The sequence below is a fragment of the Pelophylax lessonae genome (assembly GCF_965119305.1).
Source record: "Pelophylax lessonae genome assembly, chromosome: 3".
Taxonomy (NCBI): Eukaryota; Metazoa; Chordata; class Amphibia; order Anura; family Ranidae; genus Pelophylax; species Pelophylax lessonae.
Genome location: NC_138770.1, coordinates 422,791,716 through 422,816,138, shown reverse-complemented (window position 1 = coordinate 422,816,138; position 24,423 = coordinate 422,791,716). Strand labels below are relative to the sequence as shown.

General features: G+C 44.4%; 1 protein-coding gene across 1 annotated transcript in view; it reads left to right on the top strand.

Moving 5' to 3' along the window:
* The window catches only part of ECHDC1 (ethylmalonyl-CoA decarboxylase 1), a gene marked incomplete at its 5' end in the record, with an annotated part of 53,370 nt that extends 34,334 nt beyond the window's left edge, over window positions 1-19,036 (top strand). Inside the window, 2 exons of the mRNA XM_082252402.1 lie at window positions 2,383-2,463; window positions 18,210-19,036. Of these exons, the coding sequence (XP_082108528.1) occupies window positions 2,383-2,463; window positions 18,210-18,612 (484 nt within the window). The 3' untranslated portion in view covers window positions 18,613-19,036. The remainder of the gene's footprint in view (window positions 1-2,382; window positions 2,464-18,209) is intronic.
* Window positions 19,037-24,423: the final 5,387 nt, after the last annotated feature.

Sequence of the window (24,423 nt, the reverse complement as noted above, 5' to 3'; positions counted from 1 at the left end):
TCCAGCCCGTCGCCCAGTTTCAGCGTACTTGCTTGAAGATCTCACAGGAACACTGGAGAAGAAAAGCTGCCTAAAAAAGTATTTCTAAAAAATCTTGCCAGGACCAAAGATCCCAGCAAGGAACTTACTCCTAACTAGACAGAAAAAAACTGATATCCTGTAGCAGGAAGTGAGAGGATATACCCTCTGGGACTGTCCCTAAGGTGTGGCCAGAACGTTTTCTTTCCTGTCTAGTCCTACTCCTGTAGAGGGCAGTATAACCCGAGTTGATATTAATCAAGGAGGACTACGTCTGTCAATGAGCGACAGAGAAATTGTTTTTATTTTTTCAAAATTGTCGCTCTTTTTGTTTATAGCGCAAACAATAAAAATCGCACAGGTGATCAAATACCACCAAAAGAAAGCTCTATTTGTGGGAAAAAAAGGACGTCAATTTTGTTTGGGTACAGCGTCGCACGACCACGCAATTGTCCATTAAAGTCACGCAGTGCCGAATCGCAAAATAGGGCCTGGTCATTAAGCAACAAAATCTTCCGATCTTAAAGTGGTTAACAGGATGTTGGTGCCTTTGGCAGTCTATTCTTTATCATATATAAGCCAAAATGATTACCTTAGACAACACAGGATCCTGCCCTTCTACTGTAAAATTAGCCTCGCTACATTAAATTCTTAATGGGTCTTCAAATCAAATCTTTAATCTAAATGATAGGCGTACTGATTCATGGCAGTTAGTCCCCACAATTCATTTAATTTGTTATAACTAACTGAAGTATTTACAGAAGCTCATTTATGCAGTTGAAAGTGGACCCTGTACTATAAAAGAAGGTCCAGCTATTTAGTGTGGGCCCCCTCCCCCCTTTTAACAACTTGACCGGAAGATTCACCCCCTTTCATGACCAGGCAATTTTTTTTGCGATATGGCACTGTGTTAGTTTAACTGACAATTGTGTGGTAATGCAACGATATACCATAATAAACCTTATGTAATTTTTTTCCCCACAAATAAGAGTTTTCTTTTGGTTGTATTTGATCACCATTGGGGTTTTTTTTTTTTTGTTTTGTTTTTTTTACTTTCTGCTATAAAACAAATCCAATAAAAAATACAATGTCTTCAAAAATGTAGGCCCATATGTCTTTGCTACATCATTTTGGTTAAAGCTAATTATAATAAGCGCATACTGATTGATTTACGCAAATCTTAGAGCATCTACAAACTATGGGATATATTTAATTTTTTTTTTTTTACAGTATTAGTGGCGGTCAGCGACTTATAGCGGGACTGCGATATTGCTGTGGACAATCAGACACTAACTGACACTTTTGACACGTTGCAGGAACCAGTGACACTAACACAGTGATCAGTGCTAAAAGTTTTCACTGTCAATGTACCAATAACACTGGTTGGGAAGGGGGTGATCATAGGGTTTACTGTGTGCCTAGCTAGTGCCTTTGTGTACTGTATGTGCTGCTTTTACTAGGGGAGGAGAAGGATTTTAATCCCTGCTTTGCAGGGACACAAAATCCATTCCTCCCCCCTTGTTTACATATGCAGATCTCCATACTGTGTGTTTTATGGCGGGTGCCTGTGGACATTTAGTGGCTGCCACCAACAGATCAGCATCTGCTGCGATTAATCACAGCAGAAGTGGGCCACCGCCAGCATGCACCCCAAGGCAGAAGTGCAGAATTTATATATATATATATGTTTCTATACAGGAGAGCCCTCCTGTAGCAGTAAATCTGCTATGGGGCAGACGGCAAGTGGTTAAAACGCTGCATCAAATTGCAAAAAAAATGGGAGGGGGGGGGAGTTAGATAATATACTCACTAGCCCCTGGCTTCTGGCCACAGTGCCTAGGTAAGGATGATTTAATTTTCCTTCTGGTGAATGTCGAGTAGCCCAATTGTAGTGGGAACACATCCCTGCACTGTGCTGCACCATCTTCTCACAGTATTTGGTCTACTCAGCATTCCGGGAGATCTCTTCAGCAGGATGATGAAATCATCCCCTGCAGTACTGAAACTAGACAAATGGTAAATACATTAAAAAAAACTTTTCCCCCCGACCGGTTTAATATTGTAGATTTATGCAGCATTTTGTGGGAGGTAACACAGTTAAAAGCTGACCATGGTTGGAATGCAAAGTCAACCTACACTTTGCCCATGCATGACTAAATAACCAGCAGATTAAACGTATCCCCTGTGTACCTTCTTTGCACTGCCCTACTGACCACTGGAGGTGAAAAGATCCACATGCTAGAGCTGAAGGTAAGCTGCTCAGTGTTGCTGGCAAGGTTGGAAGTTAAGTGAACCGGTTGCATTTCCTAACATAGGCAAAGCACATGTATACTTTAAAATATGTCTTGTGTTTTTGTTTTTTAGATTGCCACTCATTAGTGTTGCACTAGTGCAAGGAAAAGCATTGGGAGGAGGGGCTGAGTTATGTACAGCATGCGATTTCAGGTATGTTGTCCTGTGTTTCTGATTTTCTGCACATAGTGTTAGTTTAGCTGTAAAAGTAGAATAAAAGGATCCTGGGCTCCATTCATAGAACGAGATTGCATGCGGTATTTAGGTGTTTTCCCAAATACCACATGCAATTCTGAAAATGTCAATTCACCACTGCTTTATGCGGTATTTACTGCATAAAGCAAAAATGCATGGTAAATACAGCAGAAAACAGGAGTGAAAGTCAATTCACAAAAAAAAAGGAAAAAAAAAAAAAAGATTCCATGCGGTATATAAGTAGTGGTCCCGGCATTTGATATTTAAGGAACTGGCAGCCGCCAGGATCCTTAACAACCAATAAACAACCTGGTTGTTAAGCAGCAGGTGGCTACCACGTCCTTAACAACCGATGAGTCATCAGCTGTCAGCAGTGGCAGCCAGACAGCCAATGAGAGGAGGGGGGGGCAGGACCGAGCCATGGCTCAGTGTCTGAATGGACACTAAATTGCTTGCACTGGGGGCTCTCGACAGGAGGGAGAGGCAAGGAGTGCTGGCAGGGGACCTGAGAAGAGGAGGATCAGGGCTGCTCTGTGCAAAACCATTGCACAGAGCAGGAAAGTATGACATGTTTGTTATTTTAAAAATAAAATTTGTAAAAATAAAATTTGCGTTTAATATCACTTTAAAGCGGTGTTAAACCTAAAACCAAAAATGTAATTTCTCTTACGTCCTCCGACAGTCGCCGCCTCTTCATATTCGTCACATATGGGTATTAGACTTTGCTCCGAAGGAGTAGCTAGGCAACAGAATATGTTAACAATAAAGCTTTTGACATATCCCACCCTCAAGGGGTGGTCCCCTCAGTCAATACCCTCCTACTTCCTGCAACCATATCTCAGTTTTAATGTCTAGCTTGTCAGGAATGGCTGGCTCTCTCTGTGCTGTGGCTTTTTCTGCCCCAGACTCTTTCTTCTTTTTAAAATTTTGTTTGAGTTTTCTCTCTACCTTTACCTAGCTGTTATTTTTGTCAGCGTTAGTTAGTTCTTCTGATGAAGAGGATCATGCGGACTGGGTCTCGGGCTGATCCCCCTGGTCGCAGGTCGTGGGTCAGTGGCTTCCCAGTCTGCCATCGAGCGTTCAGCCAGGTAACGCTCCTGGCACAGTGAACGACCCATCCCTGTTCAGTCCAGGGATGATTGGTGAGGTGGCTACCTCACTGGACGCTGTGCGGTTTCTTAACCCCCATTTTGTGCGTCTTGAATGCGACTCTCCCTGCCTCATGTGCAGCGGCTTGTTCGCCTGTGCGGGTCCCCCACGCCATGTGAGGTAAGTGTATTTATGTGGGGACCTGTCTGTCTGGGGGGGTGTCAGTCTGGGACTGTGTAACCTGCCTCTATTCACACTGCTTGTCTCCCTATCTCTCGGCTGCATGCTGTGGGCTGCAAGGGGGGGGGGAGCTGTGTGACACTGTGTGTGTCAGTCTGGTCAGTGTGTGAAGCTGTGTGCTGTGGGGCATGTTTTGTTGGCATGTTTGGGCATATACAGCGATCGCTGCGGCGATCTGACATGTATTCTGATACTGGAATGTAATGTGTGTTTTAATGCACTGTGGAGCGGCGGTTTCGGCGCCAAACGACGCCATTTTGCCTGCACTCGCTCCGGCCGCATGTTTTACATGCATGGCGGCCATTTTCTTGTAGCCTCCATAGGCTTACATAGAGCGCCCTGGCAGCATCACTTCCTCTTTCCAGGAACACCGATCGAGGCAGCAGCAGCGGCGAGGGTCTCCTCAGGTTTTATCCTTCTGTTCTTGCTATCCATTGCCTGTGTTCAGTTTGCATATTCCCTGTGGGGGTCTTATTGTGCTTGAGTGTGGTGCGGTGGGCTGCGCTTGCCGCGCTTGCTTAAAAGGGGCAGTTAACCCTTTGTTGTCTGGCATTACAGGGGCAATGGATTCTCAGGAGGGCAAATTTCCTACAGCATTGGTGGAAAGCCAGGGGACCGCTGTTTCCCCCCCAGGGGGGGATTTAGCCACTATTGTGGCTGGCCTTGCTGCTCAGGTGCAGATGCTGGTGGCTGCTCAATCTACTAAAAGGCCCAGAGTTGCTCTTTCCTCTGATTCTGAGGGTGAAGGTGATGGGGCTGTTATGGCGGGGGCCTCCTTATCGGGGTCCCGCTCCTCTCTTGATCTAGTGGGGTCCGAGGTGGAGGCTGAAGTTGAGGGGGTTGATAATTCTCCCCCTGGCTCGCCTGAAGAGCTTGCAATCATGGATGAGTTGATTGCTTCCATAAAGCAAACGCTGCGTTTGCAGGACGAAGTGTGTCCCCCCGCCGCCTTGGCGGCTTATGGGACGCAGAGAAAACGCAGGACGCCGCAGGTTTTTCCCTGCAATGATGATTTTCAGCGCGCTGTTAAGGAACAATGGCGCAATCTGCGCAAACCTTTTGCGGTACCAAGTAGATTCAAGCTGCGTTATCCTTTTTCGCCTTCCACTGATGAAAGGTGGTGTGTGCCTCCCCCAGTGGATCACGCAATTGCGGTTTTGAACAAAGCCACTGCGATTCCTGCAGAGGATTCCCCTGTGTTCCGTGATGCCACGGATAGGAGACTGGAGTCTCTTGCCCGTCATACTTATTCTGTTACGGGTTCTATGCTTAAGGCTCTGTTTGCTTCTCTCATGGCGGCCCAGGCGATCGCAAGTTGGACGCAGATGCTTAGGCGCGTCCTAGTGGCCGACTCGGCCTCGCCGGCGACCCTGGATATGGTGGATCAAATCCACCAGGGTGTCATGTATCTGTGTGATGCGGACCTGGACCTGGTTCCGTTGGCTGCACGTGTGCACAGCGTGGCGGTGTTGTCTCGCCGCCTGGTTTGGTTAAAATGTTGGTCGGTGGACCAGTCTTCACGTAAGACCTTAGCCAATCTACCTTATGATGGGTCTCGCCTTTTTGGGGAGTCCCTGGATGTGTTGATTAAGGGGATCACCGGGGGTAAGAGCACTCTCTTGCCCCATTTCCCCAAGGCTAAGGGAGCTTCTGGGAAGAAGCATGCTAATTTTCGGCCCCCTCAGGGGTCCTTTCGTGCCTTTCGGCCGCACTACAAGGGCAAGCCGTTCAAAGGTCAAGGCTCTCAGAAGAAGCCCTGGTCTGGTAAACAGAAGTCCGGCCAATCCGGATCTGCAGCCCATAACAGTTCGGCCTGAAGGGGCGCCCTCAACCAGTTTTGGGGTGGGGGGACGCTTGCTCGGTTTTCTTCAGCCCTGGTTGGCCCGTGTGCGGGACAGATGGGTTCAGGAAATCGTTCGATCTGGTTACAAGATCGAGTTTCTCTCTCGGCCGGAGAGCAGATTTTTTCCCTCAAATCTTCAACTGTCTCCAGAGCGTTTGCGGGACCTGCACCTGGCGGTGCGGGACCTGAAGGCTCAGGGAGTGGTGGTTCCGGTGCCTCATCGGGACAGATTTCGGGGGTTTTATTCCAATCTGTTCACCGTGCCCAGGAAGGAGGGCAAGGTTCGTCCAATTCTGGACTTGAAGGCTCTGAACCGCTCTTTGCGGGTTCGCAAGTTACGCATGGAATCCCTGCGGTCGGTGGTGGCTGCCCTGGTTCTGGGGGAATTCATGGCCTCCATCGATTTGAAGGATGCGTATCTTCACATCCCCATTTTCGAGGGTCACCAGAGGTACCTTCGATTTGCCATTGCGGAGGATCACTACCAGTTCGTGGCGTTGCCTTTTGGTCTCGCCTCGGCTCCGCGGGTCTTCACCAAGGTGCTTGCACCGGTTCTGGCATTGCTGAGGGCCCAGGGCGTTTCTGTCCTGGGGTATCTGGACGACATTCTGGTTCGGTCTGCGACCAGCCAGGGTCTGGAGGAGGACCTGTCTGTCACCATGCAAACTCTGCAGGAGTTTGGTTGGACAATAAATTTTCCAAAGTCGACACTGAGTCCGTCGGTTCGTCTTCCCTACCTGGGAATGATTCTGGACTCGGTGCAGGCGAAGGTCTTCCTGCCGGAAGACAAACTCAGGACTCTCCAGGTGGAAGTCAGGTCCCTCAGGGACGTTCCGCACTCGTCTCTGCGGACGTGTATGAGATGTCTGGGATTGATGGTCTCGGCCTTCGAGGCGATTCCCTTCGCCCAGTTTCACACGCGGGGTCTCCAGGCGGAGATCCTGTCCAGGTGGGACGGGCGACCTCAATCTCTGGATCTTCAAATCTCGTTGAGTCACCGCACCAGAGGAAACCTTCTGTGGTGGCTCCAGTCCCCGTTGGTGTCCAGGGGCAAGTCGTTTCGTCCTGTCTCGTGGACGGTGATCACCACGGACGCCAGCCTGTCGGGCTGGGGTGGAGTTCTGGGCGTTCTGTCCGCCCAGGGGACTTGGTCGGAGGGGGAGTCTTCCCTTCCGATCAACATTCTGGAATTGCGTGCGATAAGTCTCTGTCTTCATCGCTGGACGGACCGGCTGCAGGGCTGCCCGGTTCGGGTGCAGACGGACAATGCCACGGCGGTGGCCTACATCAACCACCAAGGGGGCACCAGGAGTGCCCGAGCGGCTCGAGAAGTGGCCGACATTCTGTCTTGGGCCGAGACTCATGTCCCGGCGATAACGGCGGTTCACATTCCGGGGGTGGAGAACTGGCAGGCGGACTATCTGAGTCGCCAGACCCTGGATCAGGGGGAATGGTCTCTCCACCCGACTGTCTTCCAGATGTTGTGCGCGAAGTGGGGTCTTCCAGATGTGGACCTGTTCGCGTCTCGTCTCAACAACAAGGTGAGAAGGTTCGTGGCAAGGACGCGCGACCCTCGGGCAGACGCATCGGACGCGTTGGTGGCCCCGTGGCATCAGTACAGGCTGATGTACGCGTTTCCACCGATTCAGTTGCTGTCCAGGTTCCTTCGCAGGTTACACTCGGAACGCAGCACGGTGATTCTTGTGGCTCCGGACTGGCCTCGCCGGTCCTGGTACGCAGACCTCGTGAATCTGACGGTCGACGCCCCGTGGCGTCTGCCTCTTCGAGACGATCTACTGTCTCAAGGACCGATTTACCATCCTGCTTTACAGTCGCTGGCTTTGACGGCCTGGCTGTGAGACCGAGGTCCTGAAGGAGAAGGGTCTCTCTCCAGAGGTCGTTCATACTTTGATCAACGCAAAGAAGTCTTCCTCGGGGGAAGGTTTATTACCGTACTTGGAAGGCCTATTTTGCCTGGTGTGAGTCCAGGGGGTTTTCACCCCGCACGTACTCGGTTTCCCGTGTGCTGTCTTTCCTTCAGACGGGTGTTGATCAGCGTTTGGCGCTGGCTACGATAAAGGGTCAGGTGTCTGCGCTGGCCGTTCTGTTTCAACGTCCCGTGGCTTCCAACTCCTTGGTTGGCACCTTTGTTCAGGGTGTGCGGAATCTGGTTCCCCCTAGGAGGGATCCTCTGCCCCCTTGGGACTTGAATCTCATTCTATCTGTGTTACAACGTGCTCCTTTTGAACAGATCAGGGAGATCTCGTTGTCTATGTTGTCCAAAAAGGTCGCCTTTTTGGTGGCGATCACTTCGGCTCGCAGAGTGTCGGAGCTGGCGGCTTTGTCCTGCAAGTCTCCGTACCTGGTTATTCATTTGGATAAGGTGGTCTTGCGACCTAATCCTTCTTTTCTTCCGAAACGAGTTTCGGAATTCCATCTTAATGAGGATATTGTCTTGCCTTCGCTGTGCGCGAAGCCTAAACATCCAAAGGAGGTGAGATTGCATTCTCTGGATGTTGTTCGGGCGATAAGGGTTTACCTTAAATCGACTGAGTCTTTTCGAAAGACGGACTCCTTGTTTGTTCTTCCTGAGGGTCCTAGGAAGGGCATGGCGGCTTCGGCCTCTACCATCGCCAAATGGATCAGGCAGACCATTGAACAGGCCTATGCTTTGCAGGGAAAGGTTCCTCCTGTACCTGTGAAGGCGCACTCTACTAGATCTTTGAGTACGTCTTGGGCCTGTCGTCATGGGGCTTCTGTAGCCCAGGTGTGTAAGGCGGCGACTTGGTCGACCGTGCACACTTTCACAAAATTCTGCAAAGTAGATGTTCAGGCATCGGCGGATGCTTCCTTTGGCCACAAGGTTCTTAGTGCGGCTGTTCCCTAGGGTCCCTTGTTGGGGACTTCTGGCTGTTGGGATAAGTTTTGTATCCCCTGGTTTTTTGTCTTTTCCTGGGTTGTTGCTCCTGTTGAGCACTTGTTTTTTTGCTGTTGCCCAGCTGGTTTCCTTCCTTTGGTAAGGTTCCTTTCTTTGATGCGGAGACTGCGTTGCCTTTCGGCGCGGATGCGTTTCCCACCCCTCATGTTTGCACTGCTTTGGGACGTCCCCATATGTGACGAATATGAAGAGGCGGCGACTGTCGGAGGACGTAAGAGAAAACTGAATTTTTGTAAAATCTTACCTGTAAAATTCCTTTCTCTGAGTCCTCCGACAGTCGCCGCCCCCGCCCCTCTTTTGGGGTTTGGTTGTGTACTCTACTGCTATTCCACTAAAACTGAGATATGGTTGCAGGAAGTAGGAGGGTATTGACTGAGGGGACCACCCCTTGAGGGTGGGATATGTCAAAAGCTTTATTGTTAACATATTCTGTTGCCTAGCTACTCCTTCGGAGCAAAGTCTAATACCCATATGTGACGAATATGAAGAGGCGGCGACTGTCGGAGGACTCAGAGAAAGGAATTTTACAGGTAAGATTTTACAAACATTCCGTTATTTTGCAGCTTACCAGTCCTTAAATGTGGTGGCTGCATCGGTTTTTCCCTTCTGTTTTCGCCTTGGGGTTCGGCCAGTAACACACCTCCTGCATTAGAGTGTCCCTCACTTAGATGAATGAGCACAGCAGACAGCAGCATTGTTAGTATGGGGAGAGGGAAGTGTTAGATCTGCTAACAGATTTAAATACACTAACAAATGGAAGCCAAACTCCAATCACACTATATAATCACATCCAAATCACACTATATAATCAGTTACAGTTTTTTTCATTTTGGGGTAAAGGATTACATGAATAAATAAAAGCTGATCATCGCAAGCACCCCTGCCAATGTTAAATGGCTTGTCTCATCCCTGTACACTGATACATCTGAAAAAGAGCTTGTTCTTTTGAAAAACAGCAGAATTACTAGCTGGATCACCAGATTAAAATAGAAGAAAGGAGGCCTAAAAAAGGAAATTAATGCAGCCATCACATCTAAGAATTGGTAAGCTGCAACATAATAAATGTTTTCTTTTGGGTTTAATACTGGTTTAACTTTGCCCTCACCCAAAACTTAAAATTGCATCTTACTCCAAAGGTTTTATCGTAATCATATAGTACAGGACAAAGGGTGGATATTCATAGACCCTAGGTTATATGCTGCTACCATCCGGTGATTAGGCATTTGCAAAGCTTTGCTGGACATGCCGACTGGGTGTACCCCTATAACCCTACCTCACTCTGTGAGACCTTTTTTTTTTGGGTTGTCTGTAGGTGATGAATCTCTTCATCCTTAGGGAGTAATCATTTTACTAGTTTATTATTTTACTTTGGATTTATAAAGCAATTCCCTACTGTCTTCTACTAAAACAATAGGAGTACATCCAGATCCAAGCACCATCAGTAAAACTTTGGGAGCCATACCAGGAACCCACACTGTGAGGATGGCTAGCAGTGTTGCTGAATCTTAAGCATGCAACAAGCTGCCTATCTGACCAAGGCAGAGTTTTTCTGCAACTATGTCAGACTTTCTCGGACAATGGCTATCACTGCGCCAGGCTCTTTCTCCACTCCCACTGTCTCTTCTAGAAGACAAAGACATTGAGCGGTATGAAGAGGAGGAGAAGGTGGTGGAATATTTCTCTCCCCCAGGCCCCTATACACCTAATGTTATGGCTTCATGCAATATGATTGCCAGTTTAGAAATGCTCACCTCTGCTGTGAGCAAAAGCCGCAGCATTGTCACACTTGATTCTCCTCCGTTTCACCATGCCCCCTTGAGTACTAGGAGTCCTGCTAAGTCTGAAAATACATTCCCCATTCATTAACAGATTAGACAATTTATGACGATTGGGTTAGTGCTGATTTTATCCCTCCGAGAATCAATGCCCAACCCTATACAGTGGAAAAAGAGTTTACAAAAACATGAACCATTCTGGTATTAGACCCTGCAGTCTGTTTATAGAAAATCTGAGACACTCTTAAAGATTTTCTTTAACCTTGCAGGCCCAGCTCTGCAACTGACTTTTACTGCAATTTTTATTTGTCAGGCTGCAATTAATTGGACCATATAAGTGCAAACAGATTCCTGAATGTGCTTAATTAGAAATCAGTGATAGTTATAAACCAATAATAAAACCAAATACCACTTGCTGAAAAAAATATATGTGTCATAAGCCCTTGAATAAACATGTATCCACTATGGTGATTTAAACAATGTTGCAAAGAGTGTGCCTTTTTGAATGTAGAAACACTGTTGCAATGTGCAAGTTCACAGTTCTGTGTAGAATCTGTGGTGGTGATTAGTCACCCTTGTTAGATTAATACTCCGGTTAGGGATCAGCCATAATAGGAATGTAGATGAGCAATTATGGATGTTCCTTCTTTTAGTAACTCCCCCCTAAGGGTATGTGCTTACCTCACGGGGTGAATAATTGCGCCTGGATTTATGTGATGCTCTCCTGGTTTTCCACCATTCACTCCTCGATGGTAATCGCCCAGAGGGATACATTTCCGATGGATCGTTCAATTACTCAGCCATCCATGTGGGGGACAAAATAAAGCAGATCCATACTGCAATAATGTATAAAAGGGGTGTTATATTACAAAAGTTAAAAATTCACTCACGTTATACTAGTGCTAGAGTGCACCAGTCTATGCAGACAATTTATCCAAAGAGACACTAACACTTAGTTTGAAAATCTGCTGCCACTGCTGCATATATCAGAGCTGTCTCTCCGTTCTCCGACAGTTGCCAAGCCCCTCCCCTACGGGGTATGTAGTGGATACACATGTTTATTCAAGGGCTTATGACACATATATTTTTTTCAGCAAGTGGTATTTGGTTTTATTATTGGTTTATAACTATCACTGATTTTTAATTAAGCACATTCAGGAATCTGTTTGCACTTATATGGTTCACATCACATTGATTATACACTATTCACAAATACCGAAGTAATTTTTTATAATATTAGTAACGGATTATTTATAATTTTTTTTGTTATAATTATTTTGATTTTTAGCACGTATAATTTTATGCGCAGCACTTTAACAAAACATTTGATTATTAGCACCTACTTAAAGGGAAGTGATCAGTGCCTTCAGCAATTAAAAACCATCATTGCATAGCTGCTCAAGGGATTTGCTTATTTTGCAATTAATTGGATTAGGGCAGTAACCAACCAACAGGATCCTGTCTTCCAGAACTGAACACTTACAGACATTGCCCTCTGCCCTTCTCTTTTGTGTTGATTACAAAAAATCTTAATATAAATCTCATAATGGCTTTGATTGCTGTTCATATGCTCGGAATCTTATGGCTAAAAGCTGGGTCAGCTGAAACTGCTTGTAAATGACACCTCACGCATACAGTATGCTCTTTGAAAGAGAGAGTTAGTTTGGTGAGACACTTGACAAATTCATCAAAGAAGTCACAGTAGTAAAAGTTCTTCCTTCACAATAGAAGGCTCCAAACCCCCCTTCGACCTCCTCAAAAAGAAGAGTACCCCATTTCTATCTTTAGGCTTCAAACTCCAAAGCCACAATGCAGCCTTTCCTTTTGGTGTAAAATTTTGAAAAACAAGCGCGGGAGGGGGGCAGGGAGGAACGCTTCGCTGCTGCTTGGAGGTCTTGGGACATGTTTCGGTGCTCAGATGCATTTCAGTCCTGGCTCGAGACGTCCGTGCTGCCTGGTGCTGGGGTGCAGTAGTGGGACGTGGGCGGCCCCTCCTGATTTCCTCCAACTTCTTTGCCCCCTGGGCATACATCTTTCCATTCTCCTGCTTTATTCCACCCCTTTTCCCTTTATTTCCCTCTCTGGCTATACCATTGACACCATAAGGCAATCATTCCGTGCTTATTTGTTGTTTTTAGGCGCTTCTCATTGGGACGCCGGGATATTTCTCAATGCCTTCCACACTTCCCACAATCATCCCATGTGATGCCAGCTATGATAGTGTTTCTACCTGTGTTGGCCTTTCCTTGTATTTTCTTTTGTTTATGATAACACCTGCTACCCCACGTTGCTGCTTTTCTTGTCATTGTGCTGCTGCCGGGATCTCATGGACCTGGCGGTTTATGTTCCTTATTTGCACTTATCGATATCGATTGTTGTATGCACTTACTCACAGTTTACTGTATGTCATTCCTGTACAATTTATTTTTCTGTATGTTTCATACCCCCCATGCTCCTCCCCTTACTCTGTAAAACTCTTCTCTCTTAATAAAATAAGATTGAACTAAATTTTGAAAAACAAAATCCACAAAGTCCACCCTAAAGCCTTATTTACAATGAAGGGGCGTGCTCACTTCTAAGAGTAGGTCTGTTACAATTTTACTTTCTCTGGGTCACTGACATCCCAGACCTGTAGGTCCAATCGGTGGTTTCAAAGGAGTACAAAAAATAATTCCAAACTCTACCCCTCATCATTTTCCTCTTTCAAACAACCAAAAGCTGCCCAAGGACAGTCAGATTTGCAGACTGCCCTGAACCGTCTCTTGTCCCAGGTATTGGTCGTTCCGGTCCCTCTGGAAGACAGGTTCAAACGTTTCTATTCAAACAATTTCACTGTACCAAAAGCCAACATGAGTAATTGTCCTATCCTTGACCTAAAATCCCTAAACAATTGCCTTCACATTCTAAAGTTTCACATAGAAAATGCAAAGTGGGTGATTGCCTCTCTGTGACCGGGTGGAATACCTAGCATCTGCAGACATTCAAAATGCTTATCTACATGTTCTCATTTACCCATTTTATCAGCATGTCCTGTGCTTTTTAGTAGGAGACAAACGCATCCAATTTGTCACACTGCCATTTTGCCTTGCATTCAAGGCCTCTCTAGAGCCACTGCCTGTTGGCCTGCCTGGAACAAACCTGCTTCTTCGCTCTACTTCCCTTTTTTCCTCTCCAGCCAAGCATTTAACTTCCTAGTTTGGATTTCCAATTGACAATAGATATAGTGTTTCCACCACATCCATGGAGGATAACAACAGATGTCAACCTCACAGGCTGGGGAGGAGTGTTGTAAAAGGGAATATAACTGCGCTAACTAATGAAACACAGCAGCAACTTAAATTGTGACAAGCAAAGTAGGTATGTAAAGGGCTAAGTTGCGCTAATAAGTGCTGAATCGACAGATGATCATCAGATCTAGCACAATATTGATAGTCCACAGTGATAACAAGTCTGTATCCAAATGACAGGCACAGTCATTTGGATACAGACTTGTTATCACTGGGGAGGAGTGTTCCAATCTCTTAGGGAACATGATCACCCAGGGAAGCCAAAATCCCCATCAACATCCTGGAGCTCAGAGTGATTAAACTATCTCTGCATCACTGGACCCCCTTTTTCAGGGACACCCAATCAGAGTACAATCAGACAATGCCACGTTTATGACCTATATCAATTACCAGGGGAGTACCAGGAGTCATGCAGCCCTAAAGCAAATAAGTCTGATTGTCCCATGGGTGATGAAACACTCTGTGCTATCTTGGGATCTTAATTTGGATCTCTCTGCCCTGCAGAACCTACGTATCAGGGAATTACGCCTGGATGATCACATCAAGTCATGGAGTAGAGGAGAAAATGGGGAGCTTTGGAGCAGAGGGATGTGTCAACTCTGCTTTGATTGCCAAAAAACTGATTTCTCATGAAGTGGGATAAGGTTATAGGGGTATGCTCAGGGGGCATGTCCAGAAAAGAGTTGCCAGTGTACAATCACCTGAAGGTAGCAGCCTAAAACACAGAGTCTCTGAATATCCAGCCTGTAATGTACTCCAGGATATGGAGTTTACAGGTACGTCAAAATTAGTTTTTTAGTTTTGGATAGAGTGGGAAAAGGCTAGAAACCCTGTCAGGTTTTTACTGCTGTCTTTGTTCCCGCAGGGAAATTTGCTCTGTATGTGCTTTTGACCATTTGTACAGGAGCTGAAAGTGTGGGAAAATCCAAAACTTTGAGACAACAATTTCTAACAGCTGTGTAGATTTCCCTCATTTTATAGAGATTTGCTCTAATTTTTTGTTGTATCTATGGGACTGAAAGTAAAGGGAAATCTTCACAATAGGAAAAAAAAACTGATAAAAGTTGTAACTATTCCCTAAGGCCCCGTTCACATCTGAGCGATTTTCTGCTTAAAGCTTGTATCTCTGAAACGCTCAACAAGCCAAATCACATTAATTTCAATGGTCCCTGTTCACATATAAGCGTTCTCTCACCTAACGCAAACCACCTGTCGCTCAAAAAAGTACATGAGCTTCTTCTTGACAGATTACAAGCATTTTTGGCCCCATAGACCTCAATAAAAATAGAATGAAAATGCATGACTTGAGTGTTTTGTTGCGCATTTTCTGCTCAAACAACAGCTCTCCACCCCTAATCTCCTCTACCTCTTCTCTCCCTAGTGCTTATTTTGTCTAATCAAAAATGCCTAAAGCTGTAAATTCTGGTAATAGGCTTCTAAAACGCTTGTAATACACTTCTGAAAACCTTCATAAACTCATAAATAAACAGGCAAGTAAATGGCTACACTCAGGTGTGAATGCAGCCTAACACTCATTCTGCACCTTAAAGCGGAGCTCCACTGGCTTTTGTGTTTATTAAAAGATAGCAGCTACAAAAAGTGTAGCTGCTGACTTTTATTAAACACATATTCACCTGTCCCATGGTCCAGGGATGCGGCCGGGGAGAGCCATGGTTCTCTCCGTCTTCTCCCCGTGGTGCCGGCATCTCTAGTGTGGGCGCACCCGGTTATGACAGCTTGCAGCTTCACAGCCCGGTGCGCATGCGCGAGTCGTGCTGCATGTCGTGACTGGCCAGGCAATCTTCTGGGACCTGTGATGTGCCCAGAAGATTGCAGTGAGGGGGAGAGGAGAACTTCCTCCTGAGCCACCTAGGCGGCCCGAGCGGAAGTGGGAGCGGGTACCTGTCAAAACTAGGTACCTGCTCCCCCCCAAAAAAAAAAAAATGACATGCCAAATGTGGCATGTCAGGGGGTCGGGACCACTTAAAGCGGAAGTTCCACTTTTGAGTAGAACTCCGCTTTAACATTTAACTTTGACTTAATTCTTAAAATTAAAGTTGATCTAAATCCAATAACTACAATTTTGTACCAGCTTTAACATGGTAAATTCAAATATTGTTATTAATCATTAAGGCCGGGTTCACACGGACGGCTGGGGTCCGTGCCTGGGGTCTGGTGTGTGTGTGTGTTCACCGATAAAGGTGCGATTCAGGTCCGAATTTTTGCCTGATTTCGCACACTTGAACCGGACCCAAAGACACACAGGACCCTTCTGCAATCAGGACTGCGGTTGCCTCGGACCTATGGGAACCAGCTCCATCAAGAGCTGGTCAAGCTCGCCTGTCATGCAAATTGGATGTGGGGAAAGCCACATCCAGTTCACATATATGTGAACCCAGCCTTACAGCCCGCAGGATTAAAAAATACCTGGTGATCCTGCCATGAGGGGGTTCAGGTCCAGGCACTTTGTGTTATGACTTGACAAGATGTGCTTCTGTGCTGTGATCCTGTCAAATATGCCCCTGATTGTGACTATAAGCAGTAATGCTGACTCGCATTGCTCAGGCATAGTTCGTTGTTGTTACTATCAGTATTTCAGTCCAGAGCAATGATGTGCAGATTACGCTAGAGTGTGTTCAAGTAGACAGGAAGAGTTTTAGAGAAGATCAGCAGCACTGAAATGCAAAAAAAGGATAAATGAAGGTGAAGAAAATACATGTTTCTAATACTCAGAAGTTTAGCAAACAAATTTTATTCAGTTAAAGTTTAGATTTACTTTAATGTTTAACAGCTAAAGTAAATCTTTACTCTTTTAAAACTGAAAACAAAGCCTGCAGCTGTAGAGCAGGTACCTCCATTCCAACATCTTTCCTTTAAACTAAAGCTGGATACACACTATACAACTTTTGTTGTTAGATTTCCTTTAGATTTAAGCCCCGTACACACGCACAGATTGTATGCCTTAAATTGTTGGCCAACGTCCGATCTGCCGATTGTAGGCTTGTTAGTATGATGCTTCCGACAACCAACTGCGAATTTTCAGCCGAAAAAAAATCTGGTGTGCATGCTATAAATTTTTGTTGGCCAACAAAGAACGGCCGATTGTTCCTCAGTCAGTACAGATTTCGGCAGAAAAAAATCAGATGAGCAAGACTGGGCATGCTCAGAGAAGAAAAAACACACTGAAAGTCAACCAGAACATGACATCACTTCTGAAGTTGGTTTTTGTTGGCCAACAAAAGTCCAGTGCAAGTCTAGAGCACATTTCAACCAACAAACAACACTGGACAAAAGTTGGCCAATCAGTTGGCCAACAATCTGTGCGTGTGTACGGGGCTTTACCTTCAACTATGTAGTGCAAGGGCCTGCCTGATTGCATACAAATTTAAAGTGTTTAGGTTTGACCTCATATTATATGGTTTTGGTAAATCTAAAGGAAAAAAATCTAAAGAAGATTGTATAGTGAATATCCAGCTTAAGTGCCTATTGCCCCAATAATCTTCTGGAACCCCCTTCTCCAAATATCTATGGTACTGGGGAAGGGGAATGGGGCCCCAGTAGCACACTGGCTCAATCTAAAGAATATGTATGATCCCCCATCACTTAGTACCTAGGTGCCAGTGGCCATCATCCCTATATTGTAAGAAAAGAGAGAGACCCCCAAAGGTGGTGGGACTATATAGGCGACTGGACACCCACAAAGAAACAGTAATGTTTGTTCAAAAAATAAAACACTTTATTGATTTTACATTAAAAGTTCCAAAGATATAAAACAACCACAGACATGTATCTATAAAAAAATTGCATGCAAATACAGCTCGTGCAAGGTATGGGGAACTCAAGGGTACATATGGTAAAGAAAAGACCCTACGCGTTTCGGGGGGAAAACCCTTCTTCAGGGGTCAACAAAATTCGAACCATATGACTTCACCTATATGAATAAAGATCAATACTGTAAATTATAAATACATATAAGAGTAATTTTTTTGGCTCAATCTAAAGGTACATTGTGGTAGTGGAGTGTGTCTAAACATTTGCAGACTGGTTTGCTAAAACTTAGTGTATCTCTAGCCTAAACTTTCTTTTATGTTTTGGATACAGCATAGAATAGTTACAACTTTTTAAAACTTTGTATGAGATTTTCTTGTCCCCCAGAGATACAATATATAAGTAGCACAAGTAATTGGATAACTACTAGAAACAAGGGGAACTCTCTCCTTTGGCTGATTTCACATAAGCCGCCGTTCCCATTAGAGGATATACTCTTTATTTCTTTTCCAATGACTGTCGACCCTCCCTCCAGTTTCTCTCCCTGTGTCATCAGGACCAACAGTGGATTTACTCAAATTTCTATGGCACAAGAGGTCTCCAAATGAAGATTTCCCCTCTCTTTCTGTACTGTTGACAACTCAAAATGTTGTATTTTCCCTTACATTGTAATCTGACCAAACCATAAAAATCTGAGATATTTTTGTACTTTGGCAATAATTCATCAGACAAAAACACAAAAGTTATATTCTGTTCTGTTGCAGGTTGATGACTGAAGACAGCGAAATCCGATTTGTCCATAAACACATGGGTTTGGTTCCAGGTTGGGGCGGAGCAACAAGATTAATTCATCTTATTGGAAGTAGACAAGCGCTGAAACTACTCAGCAGTGCTCTTCGTGTTCATCCTAAATATGCATTGAATATTGGCCTTGCTGATGAGATTTTATCTTCTGGTGCTGATGGACCACTGGCAGAAGCCCAAAAATGGATAGCATCCTACACAAAAGGAGCAGCTGATGTGAACAGAGCTGTAAAAAAAGTAATAGCTTCTGGAAGAGAGAAGTTAATTGAGGATTCTCTCAGGACAGAGAAAGATATTTTTGGAACAGTGTGGGGTGGGCCTGCCAATATGCAGGCATTGTCAAAAGGAACCAAACACAATTAATGAAGATATTCTTAAAGACTACGGGTTACCTTACAGGGAACCAGATTAATAAGAAAAAAAAAAATGAAAAATGAATGTGGGAAGTATGCAGTTTTCTAGCATTGTGTCTCTGTACACTTGATCATGATAATTGAAAAATGTTAATCAGGTTTGGCCTGTAATGAGTTTCTATTATATTATTAATTTTCTAAAGCAAAACGTTCTTTTTTACAGTAACCAGATTTGTTATGCGGATGATGGCTTATAACTTATCTACTATTCAGGAAAATATGATAAAACTCTAAATAGTATAGCATTGATCTACTTATTTGGTTTATTAAAAAACAATGCACAAATTGCACTAAGCTATAGCAGCTCATCAGAATTCATCTATCAGTAACATGACATAAAGTGAACCTGTATTGGAAATAAACTAAGACAAGCTACAAAACAACAATCCTCAGTAAACACTGGCATGTACTTACGGTCAATCCCCTTTTAGCAGGCACTGTAGGATCACGACCCCACATGGTAGCCCACAGGTCCAGTAACCTCAAAGACATCCTTGTACATTCTGAGTTCACCAGACAAGCTCCGGTGAACTGGATGCCTAAAACTACAGGACTGTTTCCCTGTGGACATTGCTCAATATGCCCCTTTGTGGATAAAACTAAGATGTTCACCAATTCCAAGCTTTATCAACTGCTCTACTGACAGGGTACTCTATATCATTAAGTGTCCCTGCCATAAGTTCCATGTGGGTAAGACCCAAAGACCCTTAAGGGTACGGATTGGTGAACATCTTAGAGCAATCTGGAGTAAATCAAAGAAAAAAGATGATGATAAGGAGAATCCCCTCGTTCTCCATTTCAGAGAGAAACATGATGGGAAAACTGATGGATTACAAGTGAAAGGCTTCTTTGCCCTTAAACTGCCTCAACAAAGAGGTGATTTTGACAAAATTCTTTTATAACATGAGAAGAAGTGGATCTTTAGATTTGGGACTTAATTTTCGGGGTGTTTCTTAATAATTAAAAAATACACTTGAACATACTCTGTGTGTTATTTCTAACTAAATACCCTAAGCAGAGATACTTCCCCTCTACTTTTTTTATGTCTTTCTCGTGCATCTTATGTCAGTTTCCTTAAACCGATAATTAGAACTTATGCCTTTGTACTAGACTAAATAATCATCCCCAGCAGCTGTTCTGCATGACAAAGTTTTTTCTTTTTAATTATCTTCCATCTGTGGGGCTCCACATATTGGGTGGGATCCCTTACTAACAAGATCTATAAATTAGATCTCTACAGCGTCCCCTACTGTTCCTGAAGAAGCTTGCGGAGATTGAGCAGGCGAAACACATCAAAGTTGATGGAAGTTCTGGACTTCTGACTCAACCTCTGGCTACGAGCTGTGAACTTGCTCTTGTTGATCAGTTTGGAACGGGCCATGTAGGGCCAGCATAGGATGAAGTTAGCTGCAGCTATATGGATGTATGCTTGAGGCAGTACATCTCAGAGAGGAGGAGATCTGCTTATGACAGCACCTGATGTGGCTTACTGTGGCAGATCCATCTTGCACACAGGAATTATACTGAATGGATGGCTAAAAGTCCTCGTATCTGGATTCATGACATAGATTAAGTGAGTACCCAATTGACATTTGATTTGAGTGACTGCATACTTTCCTATCTACACTTATCCCTCTGTCATATTCCATACCATCCATACGAACTATCAATGGGACTTTATGAATTTTTGTCTATCCATTACCTCATCAGCCACATATGGTTTAGCCATTGATATTGGACTAACCACCTCTCCTTACCTTTTGTGGCTCTAGGACTTGCCAGTTCATTTTTGAAAAACACTGGTCAACCTATTACACAAGATACCATCCTTTATTGGGGACATTTTGTGACTGCTACCTGCACATACATGTAGATTACCTAATATTTCTTAAACGGACGGTAGCTGCTCCTAGGAAAGGTATCTTTATTGTTCCCTAGCTATATGTCAGCTCAACCACAGTGATTGCATGAGGACTCTTTTCAATATACTTGGATATATTGTTATCCCTAGCTATTTATTGGATTCAATCTCGTAGATCATTCATGGCTACATCCCTCCTGAATTACATGTCTGCAATCAGCATATAAGCAGAGGTAGTTAGTTCCTGGTAGGATGACCCGAGGTCTTACCAACTAGCTAGAGTATTACTAATCATCAGACAAAACACAAAGGTTATATTCTGTACACTAATCGGAATTTGGACTCCTAAATGTTTTTTTTAATGTGACAACGTTGTCGTGTGCACATGGTGTTTAGTGTAGGTGGTGTGTTTCTATAGTAACTATGTTTACAAACATGTTGACTTTTTATCGTTTGATCATATAAAATCCCTTTTCAGTCACACTACCAGGACCATTATAGTGCCTTCTTTTGTATTGTTCCTTCCATACCTTCTTTTTAAGCTACAAAATAAGGCCAGTATTTTATAGAATGCACCAAAAGATACCTCAGCATACTTCTGTTTGGTCACTTCTCTATTCGCCAAGAGCCACTAAAGTCACCCAAAAAGTTAGATAGTGGATTACTTAACTCCACATACTAAGGGCTACTCTGGCTCCCTGAAATATGTTAGATAAATGTATTTTCTAGGCCAGGGCATACAGTGCATTCATAAAGTATTCATTTGCTTTTTTTCAATTTTGTTATGTTGCAGCCTGATACTACAGTTGTTTAAATACATTTTTCTCATGAACCTACACTCAGTACTCCATATTGATGAAATCAAAACAGATTTTAGAAATGTCTGTGAATTTATTAAAAAGAAAAAAAAAACGGAAATATTGCATGTACTTAAGTATTCAAATCCTTTATCATTACCTTGTTGAAGCACCTTTAGCAGCGATTACAGCCTTGAGTCTTTTTAGGTATGACGCGACAAGCTTTGCACACCTGGATTTGGGGTTATTCAGCCATTCTTCTTTGCAAATTCTCTTAATCTGTCAGGTAGGATGGGGACTGTCCATGGGCAGCCGTTTTGAAGTCTCTCCAGAGATGTTCTATAAGGTTGAATTTAGGGCTTAAGCTGGGCCTCTCTAGGACACTCACAGAGTTGTCCCTAAGCCACTCCTGTGTTGTCTTGGCTGTGTGCTTTGGATTGTTATATTGAAAGTTCCACCTTTGGCACAGTCTGAGGTTCAGGGCTGCCCTCTATTGCCTTTACGTTTCAATCCCTCCTTCCAACCTGGCATGTCCACTTCCTTTCTGGGACAAGGATGGCCACACCAGGAGGTGTTTGCTATGTATTTTTTCCCAAAGAGATCACTTCTGACCTGGGAAGCCCTTAATAACCTGATGAAACCGCATGAGATTTCACAATTGACATCTCTAAATCCACCATTTCTTGACTTCACAGGACCCTACTTCAACCTGGACAAAACCCTTGATGGTACTAGAGGCCATCTGTATTCGCACACAACTAGAAAGACACATTATTTCCACTCTTTACAGTTCGCTCCTAGAGCTCACCTCTACATTCAAATCCCCTGCCTGTCAGACCTGGGCTCAGGAGTTGAATCAAACCTTTACAGATGCGGAATGGAAAACTATTTGTACCTACATTCATAAGGGTTCGCTAAATGTTGCTATACAGGAGAAATGATATAAGGTTTTTTTTCACTGGTATTAAACTCCTTCCCTGCTTCACAAATTGTATCCTTCTGTTTCTAATCTGTTGCGGTGAAGAAGTTGGTAGCATGCTTCATGTCTGGTGGACGTGCCCGTCTCTAGATTTTTTGAAAGCAAGTACATAGCATGATTGCTAGAGTTACTTCTTACAATCCGGAATAAACTCTGGCACAATTCTTACTACATCATTCTTCCCTTTTTGAAGAAAGAGTATAATAAATCCCTGGCGATGTGCATGGTTTATGCGGCTAAACTTTGTGTACCTTAACATTGGTGTTTTACTGCTATCCCCATGATGGTTTCGCAGGATCAACAACATTGAGGAGCTGGAAGAGCTAAATCATATCTCACAAGGCAGGATGTCTAAGTTTATAGCCACCTGGTACTGTTGATTAGATTTTAACCACTTAAGCCCCGGAAGATTTTACCCCCTTCCTGACCAGGGCCTATTTTGCGATTCAGCACTGCGTGACTTTAACGGACAATTGCGCGGTCGTGCGACGCTGTACCCAAATGAAATTGACGTCCTTTTTTTCCCACAAACAGAGCTTTCTTTTGGTGGTATTTGATCACCTGTGCGATTTTTTTGATCATGTGCTATAAACAAAAAAAGAGCGACAATTTTGCAAAAATAACAATATTTTTCACATTTTTTTATATGAAATTCCCCCCCCCCCCCAAAAAAATGTAAAAATCAAAATGTTTTAACATTTTAGGCCAATTTTTTTTATGCTACATATGTTTGGTAAAAAAATCGCAAAAAGCGTATTTTGATTGGTTTGCGCAAAAGTTATTGCATTTACTAACTAAGGGAAAGATTTTTGTCATTTTTATTGTTTTTTTTTTAACGAGTAATTGCGGCAATCTGCGATTTTTTTATGCGGGACTGCGACATTGCGGCGGACAGATCGGACCCTTAACTGACATTTTTGACACTTTTGGGGTTACCAGTGACATTACTACAGTAATCAATGCTATACATATGCACTGTTACTGTAAAAATGACACTGGCAGGGAAGGGGTTAACTTTTTATTTGAGAGGGAGGGGTTAAGTGTGTCCCTAGGGGCTTGATTCTTACTGTGATTGGATGTGGCTGTGTGTGTAACAGCACAGATCTACGGTCCTACATAGCCGGACCGTATGATCTGTGCTGTTACACAGGTGAGAATGACAGGCGGCTTTGTTTACATTAGCCGCCTGCCTTTCTCCCGCTGTAACCGATGATCGCGAGCGACCGGCGGACATCGGGTCCGCCGGTCACTCGCGGGGGGGGGGTCTGTGAGCGAGCGGGAGTGCGCCTCCAGTGGCGCGCGCTCGCTACCTAGACCCTCACAGGCTAGCGACGTAGACCTACGTCGCTTTGCCTGTGAGGGGCTGACTGCCGACGTAAATCGTCGCTAGGCAGTTGGCAAGTGGTTAAGATAACTGATGAATATCAGTCATACTCAGGACTGCAAGATTCTCTTTAATCTTGTTGTGGTCCCTACTTGGGTATCTGGACCGGGTCTTGGTAGGAGCTCCCCCTTGCTCTGTATGTGTTTCCTCCCCCCTTCTCCCTCTTTCCCTTTCTGGGCTGCTTCTTTTCTCTATTTTAATCATTTTTTTTTTTTCCAAAAGTACAGCTTTAGGCGAGCCTGGCTATGTCTTCACTTGGGAGCTGGTTGTACTGGACGAGGCAAACATTGTGGGAATTAGACCTTTTATTTTCTTTGTTTACTGTCTCTCACTAATTTATCCTTAAGCCTCCTGGACTCCTAAGTGGAATGCTGGTTGTACTATTTAACATGTTACAGATGTGCTCCTTCCAGATTCACCAGGAAGCTCTATGCTTGTTTTATTTTACGTTGCCTTTCTTCCCATTTGCAGCCTAATGTTCTGTATTGTGTGCACTTTGTCTTTTTCAATAAAACATTTATGATACAAAAAAAAAAGAAATACAAACCAAGCATATCCCTCTATAGTGTGCTCTTGGGTGGTGGACTGAGGAGGCCTGAAATGCACACAATGCTGTGAACAGTGATCTACATAGGCCTCAAATGCTGCACAGTGCTCAGGATGGTGGTCTGACGAGGCTTGTAATGCACAGGGTTTTGGACGGTGGTCTGAGGCCTGTAATGCAAAGCACTCTGGATTGT